Source organism: Crinia signifera, chromosome 4 (assembly GCF_055691185.1).
Source record: "Crinia signifera chromosome 4, ASM5569118v1, whole genome shotgun sequence".
Lineage (NCBI taxonomy): Eukaryota > Metazoa > Chordata > Amphibia > Anura > Myobatrachidae > Crinia > Crinia signifera.
This window is the reverse complement of record NC_139220.1, coordinates 259,481,482-259,498,175: the sequence shown is the minus strand read 5'-3', so window position 1 is coordinate 259,498,175 and position 16,694 is coordinate 259,481,482. Positions and strand designations below refer to the sequence as shown.

At 45.6% G+C, this 16,694-nt stretch overlaps 1 protein-coding gene across 3 annotated transcripts in view; it reads right to left on the bottom strand.

Moving 5' to 3' along the window:
• The window catches only part of ZWILCH (zwilch kinetochore protein), a 75,759-nt gene that overhangs the window by 18,441 nt on the left and 40,624 nt on the right, over positions 1 to 16,694 (bottom strand). For all 3 annotated transcript variants that reach the window (XM_083184358.1, XM_083184357.1, XM_083184356.1), the window contains exons 13-18: positions 13,307 to 13,463; positions 12,709 to 12,737; positions 1,803 to 1,939; positions 1,356 to 1,451; positions 762 to 880; positions 200 to 304 (exon numbers count right to left, since the gene is read on the bottom strand). In XM_083184358.1, the coding sequence (XP_083040484.1) occupies positions 213 to 304; positions 762 to 880; positions 1,356 to 1,451; positions 1,803 to 1,939; positions 12,709 to 12,737; positions 13,307 to 13,463 (630 nt within the window). In that variant the 3' untranslated portion in view covers positions 200 to 212. The remainder of the gene's footprint in view (positions 1 to 199; positions 305 to 761; positions 881 to 1,355; positions 1,452 to 1,802; positions 1,940 to 12,708; positions 12,738 to 13,306; positions 13,464 to 16,694) is intronic.

The following is a 16,694-nucleotide window of genomic DNA, read 5'->3' as shown; positions in this document are numbered from 1 at the left end:
ACCGACCAATCAGCTTCTAAATCTTCATGTTACACTCTGTGTTTTAAAAATGACAGGAGCGGTTGGTATTTCATCTCTCGCCATACAGTACTTACTGATAAATCTAGCCCTATATTTGGAGTGTGCTGGACATTCCACTGAACTTCTTGTAAACAACCCATTCTGTAGAAGACAGAACCACAACTTGTACTGCAATTACCTGGTATCAGCGGTCAGTAGAATTGCACGCGACTGCTGCTGATTTGTGCCAGGTAATAACGGATCTCCTCATTGTCAATGCTCGCCGTCACATCAGCCTGTACATCTAAGGGGAACACAATAATATCATTACTGCTGCATGTTTACAGAAAACATTTCCAATCAATACACACCTTCATGAGAATGTAGTCTATCAATTTAGTATAGACAATCATAAGGCTTTCAACACTGGGAAGCCAAATTATGTCTCAGCCAACTATGGGCCAGATTCAGAGATGGATGAAGCAGTGACGTAAAAAATATGCTAATTCTGCTAAAGGTGCCTAAGGGGAAAAGATGCCGAAGTCTGCTACTTACAATGCAGATCTGAGTGCTGTGTCCTAAAACCATAGGTTACTCATCGAAAATGTACGCTAACCATCATATTGCATACATCTACGAATTAGGCCCTTTGGTCAAGAGCGGTCATTTGTGCATGTTTTGATTTGAAATGACTATGCTGATCTACAGGCTTCATCTGGTAAGACACAATATAGACTTATCCAACAGGTTAGTTTCCATACCTGGAACATCAAAAGTTATGTGGTCTACAGGTGCCCTGGAGCTCAGCTGCCACATAGTGTTAACTTCCTTCTGCCCATGTCCACTGAAGATTTCCACTCTCCATGTCTGCGGGTGTGCACTGGAAGAAGGGAATGGGATACTTCAAAAAAAACTGATTTCCCTATTATTATTACACACACACTAACACATGACAGAGAAACATTTGTATCAAGCATCACCATTCAGTATACATTAGGTAGAGACAAAGCAGGCTTCATAACTGTTGAATCTACATATCGTCAATCAAGCAGTTGCCAGTGGAAGGAGATGGCAAGGCTCCTGAAAAAGAGGGGGTACAAAGCCTGCACAATAGCTAGTGACCCATTGACCGACTCATCTAAAATACTAGTTTTCTATAACCAGCTTTTCCAACTGAACAGGAAATGCAGGCTACCATTTGTTCAATATAGTCAGTATGATAAAGGTTAAATTTACAGTATATTCAAGCATTTATATTTACTCGCCCTGGTCATATCTGTTGTAAAAAATAAGGCAGAATATAGGAAAAAAATAAAAAAGCACTTCTCCATCACATTAGAAACACTTGGACTTACTTCTGATAGAAGCCGCTGATCACACTCGGTCGAATTGGAAGGTGGAACTCGTGCTGTTCATTCCATGGGTTCTCTTTGTAGTATTTTAAACAGATCCTGGCCAGGAAGAAAGAAATTAGACTTTGGTTCTACCTCAGAAAATGTAACCAAATCACATATTTGTTTGTTGTGAGCTACCTCTATAGTGGAGCTGTGGCTAATTAATGACACCATCTATGTACAGAAAATCTCTTTTTATTACCTGCAACCTGTACAAAATGCAGGAGTACCAACAGCAATTGGGTTCTTTCTGTTTCAAGTTACAGTTGGTAAAGAAGGCCTCTTTATTAGTAGTGTAGGTGGGGACTTACTGAGAGCCATACTTTTACAGAGGAATAAATTTGCTCTCATGGTCCCTTCAGTTGTTTCAGACTACAACTAATAACACACTGCTTGGATGAGACTCACTGTGTGAGGGGGAATAGGTTCTCGTGCTCTAGGCTGAGGAATGCATTGCAGTTTACAACCACCTCCAGCATATGATGCAGCTTCTTGATACGATGCACTTGCTCCTGAAGATCCACAGATGTGCTGATGAAGTAATCCTGAGGCAGAGACAATACTACAATTACACAACACCACAAGTTGCACAAGTGAACAGATCTGCTGTCCATAAAATACAATGTTCATCACAACCACCTGTCCCACTCAGATTTAACTGGTTCCAAGCATTATAGAAACTCAGCTAACCTCATAAATATCACATCCCTCCCACCAAGCAACTTAAATGTGCCCTATTGAATGCACGCTCTGTTTGTAACAAATCCATCCACAACCTTTTTATCTCTCACACCTTCAACCTGCTGGCCATTACAGAAACCTGGCTCACACAGTCAGACACTACATCCCCTGCAGCACTGTCACATGGTGGTTTCCACTTCACTCATACCTCCAGGCCTGGTAACTGTAAAGGAGGTGGGGTAGGTATATTACTGTCCCAATCCTTCACATACTCCGTTCTACCACCAGTTCCTTCACTCACATTCACATCACTTGAAGTTCACTCTATTAGGATTTTTTCCCCTTTCTCTCAGCGTGTTGCTGCCATCTATCGCCCACCTGGGCTTCCCAAATCTCAATTTCTGAAAGATTTCTCTGCATGGCTCCGCCACTTCTTATCATCTGACATCTCCACCATCATCCTGTGTGACTTCAATATTGCTATTAACAGTCCACCAACTCTGCAGGCTTCCAAACTCCTCTCTCTAACCTCTTCCCTCTGCCTTTCTCAGTGGTCCCACTCCTCTACTCATGAGGAAGGCCACTGCCTTGACTTTGTTTTCCCCAGGCTGTGCTCAGTTTCTGATTTTACTTACACTCCCTTCCCTCTCTCTAATCACAATCTCATTACTCTCTCACTCTCCTCCATTACCCCTTGCTCACTGACACTGAAATCATGCAAGCCTACTATAACCTGCAGAAATACTAATGCTATTAATTTTCCACAACTTACCACCTCCCTGCAACAACAGCTCTCACTAATTTCTACATTTAGCTCTCCTGACTGCTGTTTCCCACCTGTACCAGACTCTTGAAACAGCCCTTTATGAAGTGGCACCAGTCTCCGATTACACCCCACGTAGGCTTAAATGCCAACCGTGGCACTCCAAAACAACTACGAAATCCGTCACGTAAAATAGAACGCCAATGGCGTAAATCTCATAATATGACTGATTTCCTCACATATAAGACTAGCTACCACACCTACAGCAATGCTTTGGACACTGCCAAACAAACATACTACCAATCTCTCATCTCTTCTCATGCCACCAACCCTAAGCGACTTTTTAACACATTTGTCTCTTCTTTATCCTCCTCCCCCACCGGCTATCATCAGTGCACAAGAACTTGCCTCCTACTTTAAAGGACAAGATTGATAACATCCAAGATGAAATGGTATGCTCTTCCTCAACCTCTAACCCACTTTTTTCCCCTGCTGAGCCCTCTGGCACTTTCTCTGCATTGGAGCCCACAAATGAAAAGGAAGTATCCACACTCTTCTTATCCTCCTACTCTACTACCTCTCCTCTTGATCCTATACTCTTCTTATCCACCTATTCTATTACCTCTCCTCTTGATCCTATACCTGCACAAGTCATTAAAACTATCTCCTGTGCTTATTCCAACCTTAACCAAAATCTGCAATCTCTCTCTTGCTACTGGTACTTTTCCTACACTGCAGTGATTACTCCCATTCTGAAAAAAACCACAATTCTGACCATAACTCTCTCTCTAACTACCGTCCTATCTCTCAGCTCCCTTGCCTCTCCAAGCTACTCGAGAGACTTGTCTACTCTCGCCTCACACACTTTTTTAACTATCACACCCTATTAGACCCACTTCAGTCAGGCTTTCGTTCCCAAAACTCCACTGAGACAGCACTGACTAAAGTGGTGAATGATCTGGTAACTGCTAAGTCTAAAGACCATTACTCACTACTTATTCTTCTAGATCTTTCTGCTGTGTTTGACAGTGTGGATCACACTCTTCTCTTACAAACACTACACTCCCTAGGTCTTAATGATACAGCCCTTTCCTGGTTCTCATCTTACCTATCTGATCGCTCTTTCAGTGTTCGCTTCTCTGACTCTACTTCCTCTTCACTACCTCTGTCAGTTGGAGTTCCGCAAGGCTCAGTCTTAGGTCCACTGCTTTTCTCAATCTATACTTACTCACTTGGAAAACTAATCAGCTCTTTCGGATTTCAGTATCACTTATATGTGGAGGATACTCAAATCGATCTATCAACCTCAGAGTTGTCACCAGTGGTTTGGGGCCGAGTCTCTGAATGCCTCTCTGCCATCTCATCTTGGATGTCTTCTCGCCAACTCAAACTCAATATTTCCAAAACGGAATTACTTATATTCCCACCAACCAAGAACAGTTACTATCCTGATATCTCCATCACTGTTGACAACTCAACAATCTATGTGGTGCACAGGTTATTAAGAAAGTAAAATGTAACTTTTATTTGGATATGTTTAAAAAGGGATTTTTGTAAGAACTTACCGTTCGAATCCCTTTCTCTGATATGGTCCTGGTGACACAGCTCAACACTGGGATGTAGGAGGGTCCAAAGGAGCCAGGCACCTATCCTAAAGCTTTAGAGGGTAGGCTCCTCCCCTACTGCATCCCTGGACTCTTCAGTTCAATCTTTCAAAGCCACTGGAATACATCAACTCAGTACAAACGCCTGCACATATTATATGCACATTTTATTACAGAAACTGTTAACTTTTAACCATTTGAACATGAACATCATGAACTTCTGGCATACTTACTGAGCGTAAGGGAGGGATCGCTGTGTCACCAGGACCATATCAGAGAAAGGGATTTGAACGGTAAGTTCTTACAAAAATCCCTTTTTCTCTTTCAATGGTCCTGGTGACACAGCTCAACACTGGGACGATCCAGAGCCGGTCCTTTGGGTGGGTACGCTCAGGTCTGCAGCTCTCAGCACTGCTCGCCCGAATGATGCGTCCTCCGACGCGAACTCGTGGAATCTATAGAATTTGGCAAAGGTATGAACAGATGACCAAGTGGCAGCTCTGCAAACCTGCTCAGCTGTGGCCCCATGTCGAACCGCCCAAGAGGTGGCAACTGACCTGGTGGTATGCGCATTTATTCTGGCCGGTACAGGCCTACCCACTTTGGTGTATGCAAAGGCTATCACAGATCGCAACCACCTAGCAATAGTCTGCTTAGATGCATGCTAACCAATCTTGTGTACGTCATACAGTACCAATAAAGTATCAGTCTTTCTGACACTCTTTACTCTGTCCACATAGATGTGTAAAGCACGCACAACATCCAAATTCTTCAACTTGTCCCTTTTCTTAGAACCCTCAGGGGGTTGAAACACAGGTAGAACTATCTCCTGATTTACATGGAAGGCAGAGACTACCTTCTGTAAAAACTGAGGCACTGTTCTCAGAACTGCCCTGTCGTCATGAAAAATTAGGAAGGGAGATTTGCATGACAAAGCTCCCAACTCTGACACCCTTTTAGCAGATGCCACTGCCAACAAGAACACTAGCTTCCATGTGAGAAACTTAAAGTCAGCCGACCTTAAAGGCTCAAAGGGTGCCTTCTGAAGGCATTCCAAAACCAGTGACAGATCCCAAGGCGCTACTGGTTGCTTGTAAGGAGGTTTCAACCTGGATACCCCTTGTAAAAAGGTCTGAATTTCCGGTAAAATGGCTATCCTTTTCTGGAAATAGATGGACAAGGCCGAAATCTGCACCTTCAATGACTGAAGGCTTAGGCCCGATGAAAAACCATCTTGTAAAAACTCCCTCATTCTTGATAGCTTAAAAAGAGATGTGTGAGCCTTTCTTCTCTCACACCATCGAATGTAAGTCTTCCAGACTCTATAATAATTTGCTGAAGATACAGCTTTTCTGGCTTTTATCATAGTCTGTACTACTGCCTCAGAAAAACCTTTCCTTTTCAGAATGGCGGTTTCAATAGCCAAGCCGTCAAAATCAATCGATCGGAATCCAGGTGATTGAATGGGCCTTGTCTTAGAAGGTCTGGCCTCAGAGGTAGACGCCATGAGTCCACAGACAACCTCTGAAGCCTCGAGTACCAGGACCTCCTTGGCCAATCTGGGGCCACTAAGATCACCGGAACCTTCTGCCCCTGTATTTTCTTCAAAATTCTCGCTAACATTGGTACTGGTGGGAATGCATAGAGGAGATCTCCCTGCCAGTGAATAGTCATGGCATCCACTGCCTCCGCTAGTGGATCCCTCGTTCTGGCATAGAACCTGGGCACCTGATGGTTGAACCTGGATGCCATCAGGTCCACATCCGGAGTTCCCCACATCGAGGTGATCTGATGAAACACCTGAGGGTGTAAGCTCCATTCCCCTTCCTTGAGCTCCTCCCTGCTCAGGAAGTTGGCTTCTATATTCTCTACTCCGGGAATGAATATAGCCGATACAGCTGGAACATTCTGTTCCGCCCATAGGAAGATTCTGGACACCTCCCACATGGCCAATTTGCTGCGTGTACCGCCCTGGTGATTCAGATACGCCACAGCTGTGGCATTGTCGGTCTGAATCCTCAAAGGGAGGTTCAGTAACCTGTCTCCCGCCAAGGAAATCACTTTCCAGACAGCTCTCAGCTCCAAGATGTTGATTGGTAACACTGATTCCTCTGCCGTCCACAGGCCCTGCAGCCTGAGATCCAGGACTACTGCCCCCCAGCCCCTGAGACTGGCGTCGGTAGTTACTACCAACCAGTCCCAGGTCTGTAATGACCGACCCCACTGAAGGGAATCTACTTCTGTCCACCATTTCAAGGAGTCTCGAGTGTCCGAAGACAGCACTATCATCTCCGACTTCATGGTCAGAGTGTTTCCTGACCAGGCTGACAAAATGCTCCATTGGAACACCCGAGAGTGGAACCTGGCAAATTGAAGCGTCTCGAACGACGCCACCATTTTCCCCAGGAGCTTGAGGCACCTCCATACTGAAATGCTCCGAGCTCTGAGAATCTCCAGGACTAAGGTGACCAGATCCCTGGCCTTTACCTCCGGGAGAAATACCCGATGGAGATGGGTATCCAGTATGACTCCCAAGAATTGGAGCCGCTGTGATGGTACCAAGTGAGATTTTTGCAAGTTTAAAATCCAGCCGTGAGCCTGTAAAAAACTGATGGCCTCTGCCAAGTGACTCTGAAGCATGGCTGCTGACTCTGCTTTGAACAGGAGATCGTCCAAATAGGGTATTACTGTGATTCCCCTGAGTCTCAGCACCGCCGCCATCACTGACATTGAATACCCTTGGTGCGGTTGCTAGCCCAAAGGGTAACGCCCGGAATTGCAAATGCAGGTCTCCTATAGCAAACCTCAACAAGGTCTGATGCTCCGGGTGTATAGGGACGTGCAGATATGCGTCCTGGACATCCATGGACGCCAAAAATTCTCCCTGGTCCAGACTCAGGAGTACTGACCGTAGGGACTCCATTTTGAAATGGTCTACCCATAAGTGAACATTTAGGGACTTCAAATTTAGTATTGGTCTGAAAGACCCTTCTGGTTTGGGCACCAGAAACAGAGTGGAGTAAAAGCCTTTCTTCCACTCTGCCCTGCGAACCGGGGTAACCACCCCTTTCTCCAAAAGGGAGTGAGCTGCTTTCACAAGAGCTGTACGAAGCAGCGCTTCCTTTGGTAAGGATGTGGGAATGAACCTCTTTGGAGGCGGACCTCTGAAAGGGATTTTGTAGCCCTGGGTTATAATATCTAATACCCAGGCATCCTGGTCTAGGTCTAGAGAAGCCCATGCGTCCCTGAAATGTGTGAGACGCCCCCCCACCTTTATCACTGCCGGGCAAAAAACCCCTGACAGTCATGCAGAGGGTTTGTCCTCTCCTTTGGAGGCAGGCTTCTTGTTAAAGGAACCAAACTTGGACTTTTGTGTCTTGCCCCTAGAGGACTGAAACTTTCCCCTGAAAGACTGTCCTCGAAAGGACGCACCACCTCTAGGGGAGGGCCGAAAGGACGGCCTAAAAGCAGAGAATCTGGAAGTCTGCTTAGCCGAGGGAGCCGGCAGAAATGTACTTTTGTCGCCCGTGGCCTGTTTAATAATTTCCTCTAATTCAGATCCAAATAGTAACTTCCCCTTGAAAGCTAAAGTTTCTAGGGCCTTTTTGGACTCATTGTCCGCTTCCCAGGCCTTAAGCCAGAGCACTCTCCTGGCATTAATAGAGACTGTGGACACTCTGGTCGCCATTTTAATAGCTTCCTCCTCTGCTTCCACCACATACTCTGCAGCTGCCTTAATTTTCTCTGCTAGCAGCAATGCACCAGGGTCAGTCTGCAGCATGGTGCATAATTCACCAGCCCACTCAATCATGGCCTTAGAGACCCAGGCTGAAGCAATAAGGGGGCGTAGAGTGAATCCCACCCCTTCAAAAATAGCCTTGAGGTTACCCTCCAGCTTTTTATCCACAGAATCTTTAAAAGCTGCACCGCCCTGTACTGGCAATACAGTAGCCTTGGACAAACGTGCCACTGAAGCATCCACAACTGGCACCTTTTCCCAGAGCTCCGCATGAGACTCTGGCATGGGGTACAGACTAAGGAATCTCTTAGGCATTTGTAGCCTCTTATCAGGAGTTTACCAAGCCCCTTCCAACAATTCCTGTAACCCCTCATCTGAAGGAAAAGTAACAGCCTCCTTCCGCTGTCGCTTAAAAACACCTTTAACAGGAGTCTTATCCTCCACAGACAGTTTTAAAGCCTGTTTCACAGCTACAATAAGATCCTCTATACCAGCAGAAGAGGTCTCTTCAAAATCATCACCCTGATCCCAGGGGATATCAGAATACGCTCCCTCCTCCTCATCTACCACAGTAGGCATAGCATAAGACCTTTTAGGGGTCCCTGCAACATCAACATCCATTTTGTCCAGTATTTCACTAAACCTGTTGATCCCCTTAGCAGTATCCTGCATCACCTGAATAAGAGCAGGATCTGCCTGGGTAAGAGGCAAGGAGCCAGAAGACTGCTGAGATGATGGCATAGGTCTCTGTGATTCTACCAACACATCACTCTGCCTGTCCAGAAGCTGCACCAAAGCGTTTACTGACCTGCCTAGGGCACTGGCCCACGCAGGTTCACTCTGCTCTGCCCTATGGGGTTCACTGCCCATGGGTCTCACATCAGCGCAAGTAATTCATAAGCCCCCCTTGGCCATCTGCTCAGGGACAAACTTTTGTGTGCAAACATTGCACGCGCTCAGTGCACTAAGGGCTCCCTCCCCCAAAACCACAGCCTGATGCTCAGACATGATGCAAGTGAAATATATATATCAATATACACAGTGCAAACAATGTACAAGCGTTTATACAGAGTCAATGCACCCAATCACTTAGCTGTCTGTTGGTTTCAACTGCGGGGAAACGATGCCCAGGAAATCCAAGTCACTCTGCCAGGATCAGTAAGCCAGCTCAGCTCCGCTGCAAGCGTTCTGAAAGGCGCCAAAGTCAGAGTGAAGGAAGAGACCAAAATGTCCCTGCTGCTGCGGGGTCCGTGACTTTTGGCGCCAACCACCCCCAGTCAGCCGCTCCTTAGGTAGGATTTCCTAGTTCCAGTGTCTCCCCCTCGACTGGGGACCACTTGGAACATGCCTGTCACAACGCTGCTGTCCTCTCATATAGGAGCTCAGCGTGTAAGCTCCGCATAAAATGGCCGCCGCCATCTCGGAGCGCCTGTCCCCCATGATCCCCACCTAAACGTGGAGCCGGTTTCAGGATACTCCGGAGCCCAGGCAGCCTCTTAATAGAGGCTGAAAGCGCTGCACAGGGAGGCCAGACAGCGTCTCCCCTGTGCACAGTGAGCTGACAGGACGCGATTCTGTCAGCTCCTGCTGCGCTAGCAGTGTGAGGATTCACTATGAGAATCCTCACACTGTGCCTACCTAGCTAGGGTGAAAATTAATAAAACAATAAAAAATTCCCTAACTACTCTATTTCTTCGGCTGCTCCCGCAGCCCTTTAGAATAGCACCCACTTCAGTGGGCACCTAACACGAACTGAAGAGTCCAGGGATGCAGTAGGGGAGGAACCTACCCTCTAAAGCTTTAGGATAGGTGCCTGGCTCCTTCGGACCCTCCTACATCCCAGTGTTGAGCTGTGTCACCAGGACCATTGAAAGAGAAAAGAATGTAGCGAAATATAGACAGACAGTGACACATAAAGACACACACAGTGTAGGTTTAAAAAGGATAGAAATCCTTACTCAGTGTGATCCAACTCAATATCCTCCTAGATGTTGGTTAGATTCTATGTATTAGTAATAATGGTTTATTGTACAGTTTTCCACAGTGGGTCCTGACGAAGCTCCAATGCGAAGCGTACGCTGACCTAGACACTCAGCGTGCTCTCCTCCTCTCCCCTATCCCCATTACATGTATTTTGATCTGTATTAGCTTAAAATCGTTTAGTCGGAGCGGTATGCCAGTTCTCACTGGACCGCTCAGTCAGAGGCGCTACTTGCGTGACGTCCGCAGCGCTCAGATCTGACTCCTAACAGACGGAGATCTCCGGCGCTGACTCTAACACGCCGGAGCTCCTCTGCAGGGTACACGTCCTCATTGACGCGGCTCTCCCTCTCATTTGCGGCGCGCAGTGCTGGTGCAGAGGTGGCAGATCTCACCAGACACGCACCGCTTGAGGGGTGACCCGCGGGGCACCATATTGCCTACCCTATTTGTGAAGTGAAGTAATCTGATCAGTAACATCACAGGGGAACATAAACCCAGATCATTTTGTTACCAGCAGATCAGTAATAGGCGACTTAAACGCACAAAATTCCACTGTGGAAAACTGTACAATAAACCATTATTACTAATACATAGAATCTAACCAACATCTAGGAGGATATTGAGTTGGATCACACCGAGTAAGGATTTCTATCCTTTTTAAACCTACACTGTGTGTGTCTTTATGTGTCACTGTCTGTCTATATTTCGCTACATTCTTTTAAACATATCCAAATAAAAGTTACATTTTACTTTCTTAATAACCTGTGCACCACACAGACATACTTTCTCTTCTTTCCAAAAATTGTCAAACCTGTGTCCAGTGGTAGCATAGCACACCCTCCCTACTCACGGTTAACCAACCGATGTACAAATACACTGAGGGTAAATGAGAACAATACTGCTTTGATAAAACCTGTGCGACTGATTGCCCCACGTTCCCCTTTCCCCAAAACTCAACTCAACAATCTAGCCTACCCCACAAGCTCGTTGCCTAGGGGTCATCCTCAACTCTGAACTATCCTTTCTTCCCCACATTCAATCTGTCTCCAAATCATGTTACAAGCATCTAAAAAACATATCCAAAATACGACCGTATCTCACACAAGACACTACTAAATCGCTTATCCATGCACTCATTATATCCCGCATTGATTATTGCAATAGTCTCCTAACTGGTCTTCCTAAGAACAGACTGCAATCCATTTTAAATGCTGCTGCTATGCTGATCTGCCTTGCAAGACACTCATCATCTGCTGATCCGCTCTGCTAGTCCCTCCATTGGTTGCCTGTATCTTACCGTATTCAACATAAAACACTTCTACTCGCATATAAAGCTATTAACCATACTGCACCAGCGGGATGCAGTTGAAATCACGGCGGTCGGGATCCCGGCGTTCAGAATCCCGACGCCGGAATCCCAACCGCCGGAATCTCGACAGTTTCTCCCTCCGTGGGTGTCCACGACACCCCTGGAGGGAGAATAAATTAGCGTGCCGAGCGTAGCGAGGCACCGGGCCCACTGCGTGGCCAGCGCAGTGTGCCCGCAAGGGGGGGGCGATCCACGTCCCCCCCTTGTCGGGATTTCGGCGGTCGGGATTCTGGCGTCGAGATTTTGAACGCCGGGATCCCGACCGCCGGGATTTCATACTGAATCCGCACCAGCATATATCTCTTTATTTATCACAAAATATCTACCATCTCAGCCACTAAGCTCTGCACAAGATCTGCGTTTCTCTTCTGCATGGATCACTAGCTCCCATTCACTATTACAGGACTTTCATCGGGCTGCTCCCATCCTATGGAATGCCCTTCCACACACAATAAGACTCTCCACTAGCCTCCAAACTTGCAAGCGTTCCCTGAAAACTCACCTCTTCAGGCAAGCCTATCATATTTAAGTTCCATAAGCATAACCCTCTGAGGCACTTATGTATTATATAGCTTTTCTTCTGGACTTGCAACTTGGTGGGACTGCTATGCTATTACTGGTGCCTGTCCTTGTGTTTCCCTCCTATATCCCTATAGATTGTAAGCTTGCAGCAGGGCCCTCCTACCTCCAAGTCTGTCTGTTGTTACCCAGTTTGTTTTATCTCTGTCTACTATTGTAAAGCGCAACGGAATCTGCTGCGCTATACAAGAAACTGTAAATAAATAATACATTTTCCTAAAAAAATCATTATTTCTATTCAACTGATAGAGAGGTGTTCTTGAAACCAGTAACGAATATTAACTGGTGTATTTAAAAAAACAAAAACACATTCTTCTACAACAACAATCTTCTACAAAAATGGTGTATAAAAAAAAAGAACAATAAGGTATACCATTTCACAATACTACACACTAGCTACAATAAATCTACTGTTGTTATAGATGGGATATTCAACGCAATAGCCGTAAGAACATGAGCACTCAATGGACCATAACCAGCATTTCTGATATTTGCTCCCGTTTTTATATTACATGTACTAGACCTGCTCTGTTCAAAGTAAATGCAAGTGTACATTCCACCATTGTTATGGGACGCGATATTTGCTGCTAACTTACCAGGTAGTTAAAAGTTGCAAGTTCACGACCTGTCAAAACAAAGACTCCATTAAAATAAGCACAGGTCAGCTCCCAAAATGCTGTTCACAGAATATGTAGGGCAGATTCAATTGGCTGCAAGTCTTCACCTCACAACTGCAGATTTTCCCTGATACATTCAATTACTGCAGCTGCCCCACAATATAAGCCCCAGAGGGTGCACTTAAAGTGGATTTTTGCTTGCTGCATTAAGTGCACTCTGGGTAATTTAACTTGTGAGCTATGAGATAAGACTGGTTAGCAGTGGGCTTGCCATAAGTGGAAATTGCTAAGTAAGTAATTGAATGGCCTTGGTTACTGAACCCAGGAGCCCCAGAGCTACTTGAATCTACTACTTCAAGTGTCATGTTGGCAAGGAATGTAAAACCCAACAGACATTAAACCAAGTATAATGCAGGGAAATCCTAAACATACATTGTGATGACCAATGAATCGGACTCCCATTAGGAATTATTTTGCATAATATACAATTTATCTTGCCGCATTTTAAATAAAGCTACATACAGATGTGTAATATAAGGCTGTATGCTGATGGTTTGAGGGTGCAGTTGGTGCTAACCTATAAAGCAGTTCATATAATCTTTCTTCATCTTATCCAGACCAATCTCTAGCAACATGCGGATGGGAGTGGTGCCTGAAAGGGAGATGCTCTGCATGTTTCCATGGTAGGATTGCTGAATTAGCTTGCTCAGGGTACTGTTGCTCCCGCGATGGATCTAGATTAATCAGCAAAATAAAATGTCAAGGGCAGGATGGTGAAAAGTTTTGTTATTAGTACCTCAAAGTGTACAACTGTACTTTTGTGAAAAGCATACAGTAAAATATTTCCTTCATTTTGGGGAAAAAAATGTGAGAGTTGGCTATTACATGAGAAATCCTTTTCTCTGATACAATGGGGGACACTGGAACGGTGGTACAGGTGAAGCTGAAGGCGTCTTGGCACCAGAAGGTTTAGCTTTACACTGCACAGGCTCATCCTCCTCTATACCCCACCGCCTCTTTGCACATCAACATTAATAAAGAACAAACAGTAGGAGAGGAGAAAGAAAAACAAAAACCTGGCATAGAGAAAACATGTACGACATTTTACGCCCAATTCTGGTGCACTCGCAAAAGCAAACTCCTTCTTTAATGGACAAAACCATGTACAGTGCAGGTAGGGCAGATGTAACATGTGTAGCAAGAGTTAGATTTGGGTGGGGTTTGTACTTCAAACTGATATCTATACTGCAGTGTAAAAATAAAGCTATTTAGCGTTTCATCTAGGTAATTTTAGTGTGGCGCCGCACCCTGCTCATTTTCTACATGACGATATGCGCCCTGCCCAGTGTGCGAATGCCTGCACTTTTCCCCGACCCGAAGTAAGCTGATTGACAGACTGAGAGCAGGAACGTACAGGCGTCCGGCCACAGCCCAGCCTTGGGGGGAGCCAGCACCAGCGAAGTCTGCGGGGAGCGCTGGGTCCAGGATGAAGTACAGGCACCTTTAGGAGTATGGTGTTGCTGCCAGCCACCGCTGCACTTCTTTGACACTAAAAGGCAGCAGCACCTACAATAGGAAGTGTTGTGCTCTTGTTTGAGCTGCGGGGCGAGCATCATTACACACATCCTGCCTGTGCAGCTGCGGCTGGTGCCTTTTCGGGCAGCTCCGCCAGGCTGCAAATCCATCCAAGATTAGTTCTTGCAATCCAAAATCAAGCAAACCAAAGTAGCCCAAGCTGGGGAAAAGTCACAAAAAAGCAAGGGAAAGTTAAAGGTATATGGATCTTACATTGTATGTGGTGGTGGGGGGGGTCTCAAGATAAAAGGATTGAGCAGTGGGTTATAGGCATTAAGCTGCAGAAGGGGGGTGGCGATAGAGATATTGATCTAGCTAGGGGGTTATATGTGGTATAATGTGTAATGGGCATTTTGATGTGTGGTATAATGTGCAGTGGGCATTACGGTGTTGGGCATAATGTAATGGGGATTACGGTGTGTGGTATAATGTGTATTGGACATTGTTTTGTGTGGTGTAATGGGCATTATGGGGTGTTGCCTAATGTGTAAGGGGCATTATGATGTGTGGCATATTGTCTAATGAGCATTACTGTATGTTGCAAGACCATACACCTTGTAGTGAGGTCATTACCTTTGCAGCAAGGCCACACACCCTTTTGGAATGGCCACACCAGGTATGCACAAATTGTTCATAGTTTTACTGTTTGCTCTGTGAGTCAAATTACCAACCGCCCTGTTTGTTTTACCCAAATGAGGGAGAGAGGAAGGGGGGGTGACGAAGCTTTTTTGGCAAAAGGGTGCAAATTTTCTAGTTACGCCAGTCGCAAAATCCCCACAGTAATGGAATGGGGATTGTCTTGGGACCACACCCCTACTACAAGGCCACACACCCTTTCTGCCTAGTGTGCTTATGGTGAAGGTATGCCCAGGGCCGGCTCTACCACTAGGCAGCTTTAGGCAGCTGCCTAGGGCGCCGGGATCTAGGTGGGCGCCACCAAGTCTGAAAATCAAAAAATCAAGGATGTCTATGAGGATCCTGTTGCAGGTGGTGGATGTGAACTGCTAATACCTCAATACTTTCCCTTGAGTCATACTTCCTAAATTGCTACCCCCTCCTCCTTGAACTCTGTTGTGGGCGGGGGAGGGGGATTTGAGGGGGTTAGGGAGATGGGAGGATCACATGATTTAAAAAAATAATTGAGGGGGGGGGGGGGGGGGGGGGGGAAGGGTGTAGGTTGAAATTTTGCCTAGGGTGCTGAGAAGCCTTACACCGGCCCTGGGTATGCCCTCCCAGTGATCAGCACCCTGCGCTAAAAAAATCCTAGCGTGAACACTAGCCATTAGTATTGACCCTGCACAGAAACAAAATAACTCACCTAAATGTAACTCTCCCTGCACATGTAAAATCTGCTTCCCCTGCAGTGCACATGATTTTGTCAATTAAAGAATGAGTTTGCTTTTGTGAGTGAACCAGAATCAGGCCGTTTGACTTTTGTCTGTTGACACAGAAATCAGCTTCAATCATGAGAAAAAGAAAAAAAAAGAAGAAGAGCAAGCCAGGGACTTAAGTAAGGATTTATCAGATAAGAAACAAAATCCCATTTTATCACTCATTCATGGAGGACACTGGAAATATGGGACATCCAAAATCTATCCCCTAAGGGAGCGTAGGACTGTTCCCCAAAACCTAGCATCCCTTCATCCAAATTTGTCAAAATAGCAGAATGTAATGAAGGTGTATGTCAAGAAAGATGTAGCCACCCTGCAAAGCTGATCCGCCTGGGCACCTCGCCAAGCAACCCAGAAAGTGTCAACCGACTGGGTCAATTCGGCCCTTAAAGTCCAAAACTGTCTTTTTGGCCAAAGAGTAGGCCTGCTGGATGACTATATTCACCCAGCAAGCAAGAGTCTGCTTGGTAGCAAGCCAACCACTCTATTGGACATCATACAACAAAAACAGCTAAGTCAAATGGCAGAAGATCTTGGTCCTATCAATGTAAATACAGAGGGCCAGCAAAATGTCCATTGATGCAAAGGATTAACGAGGCTGCCGATGATACAGTCTCTGGAAGAGAAGGGTCCAAAATTTTGTGGTTTATAAGGAATCTCTTCTAGTTAAAAGCACCGTATGATCCGGGTGGAAGATCAAAAAAAGTTTTTGTTTTTTTTTGCTGAAAACCACTAAATTCAAAACAGAGGAGATAGCAAGAAGGAAAACTTCCACGTAAACCAATGGTGGCACACAGATTACAGAGGCTCAAAGAGGGGAGGTCTGGTAATCAAAACAATTGTAATAAACTCTAAAAACATAAGGACTATGATTGGTAAGACCTGAATAACTGTATATAATAGGTCAATATCAGGGATGTTGGGGATCTACCTGATGAGATAATCGTGACATCGGAAATTGTTACTGTGTATTATATTTTATTTGATTAAAAAAGTTGT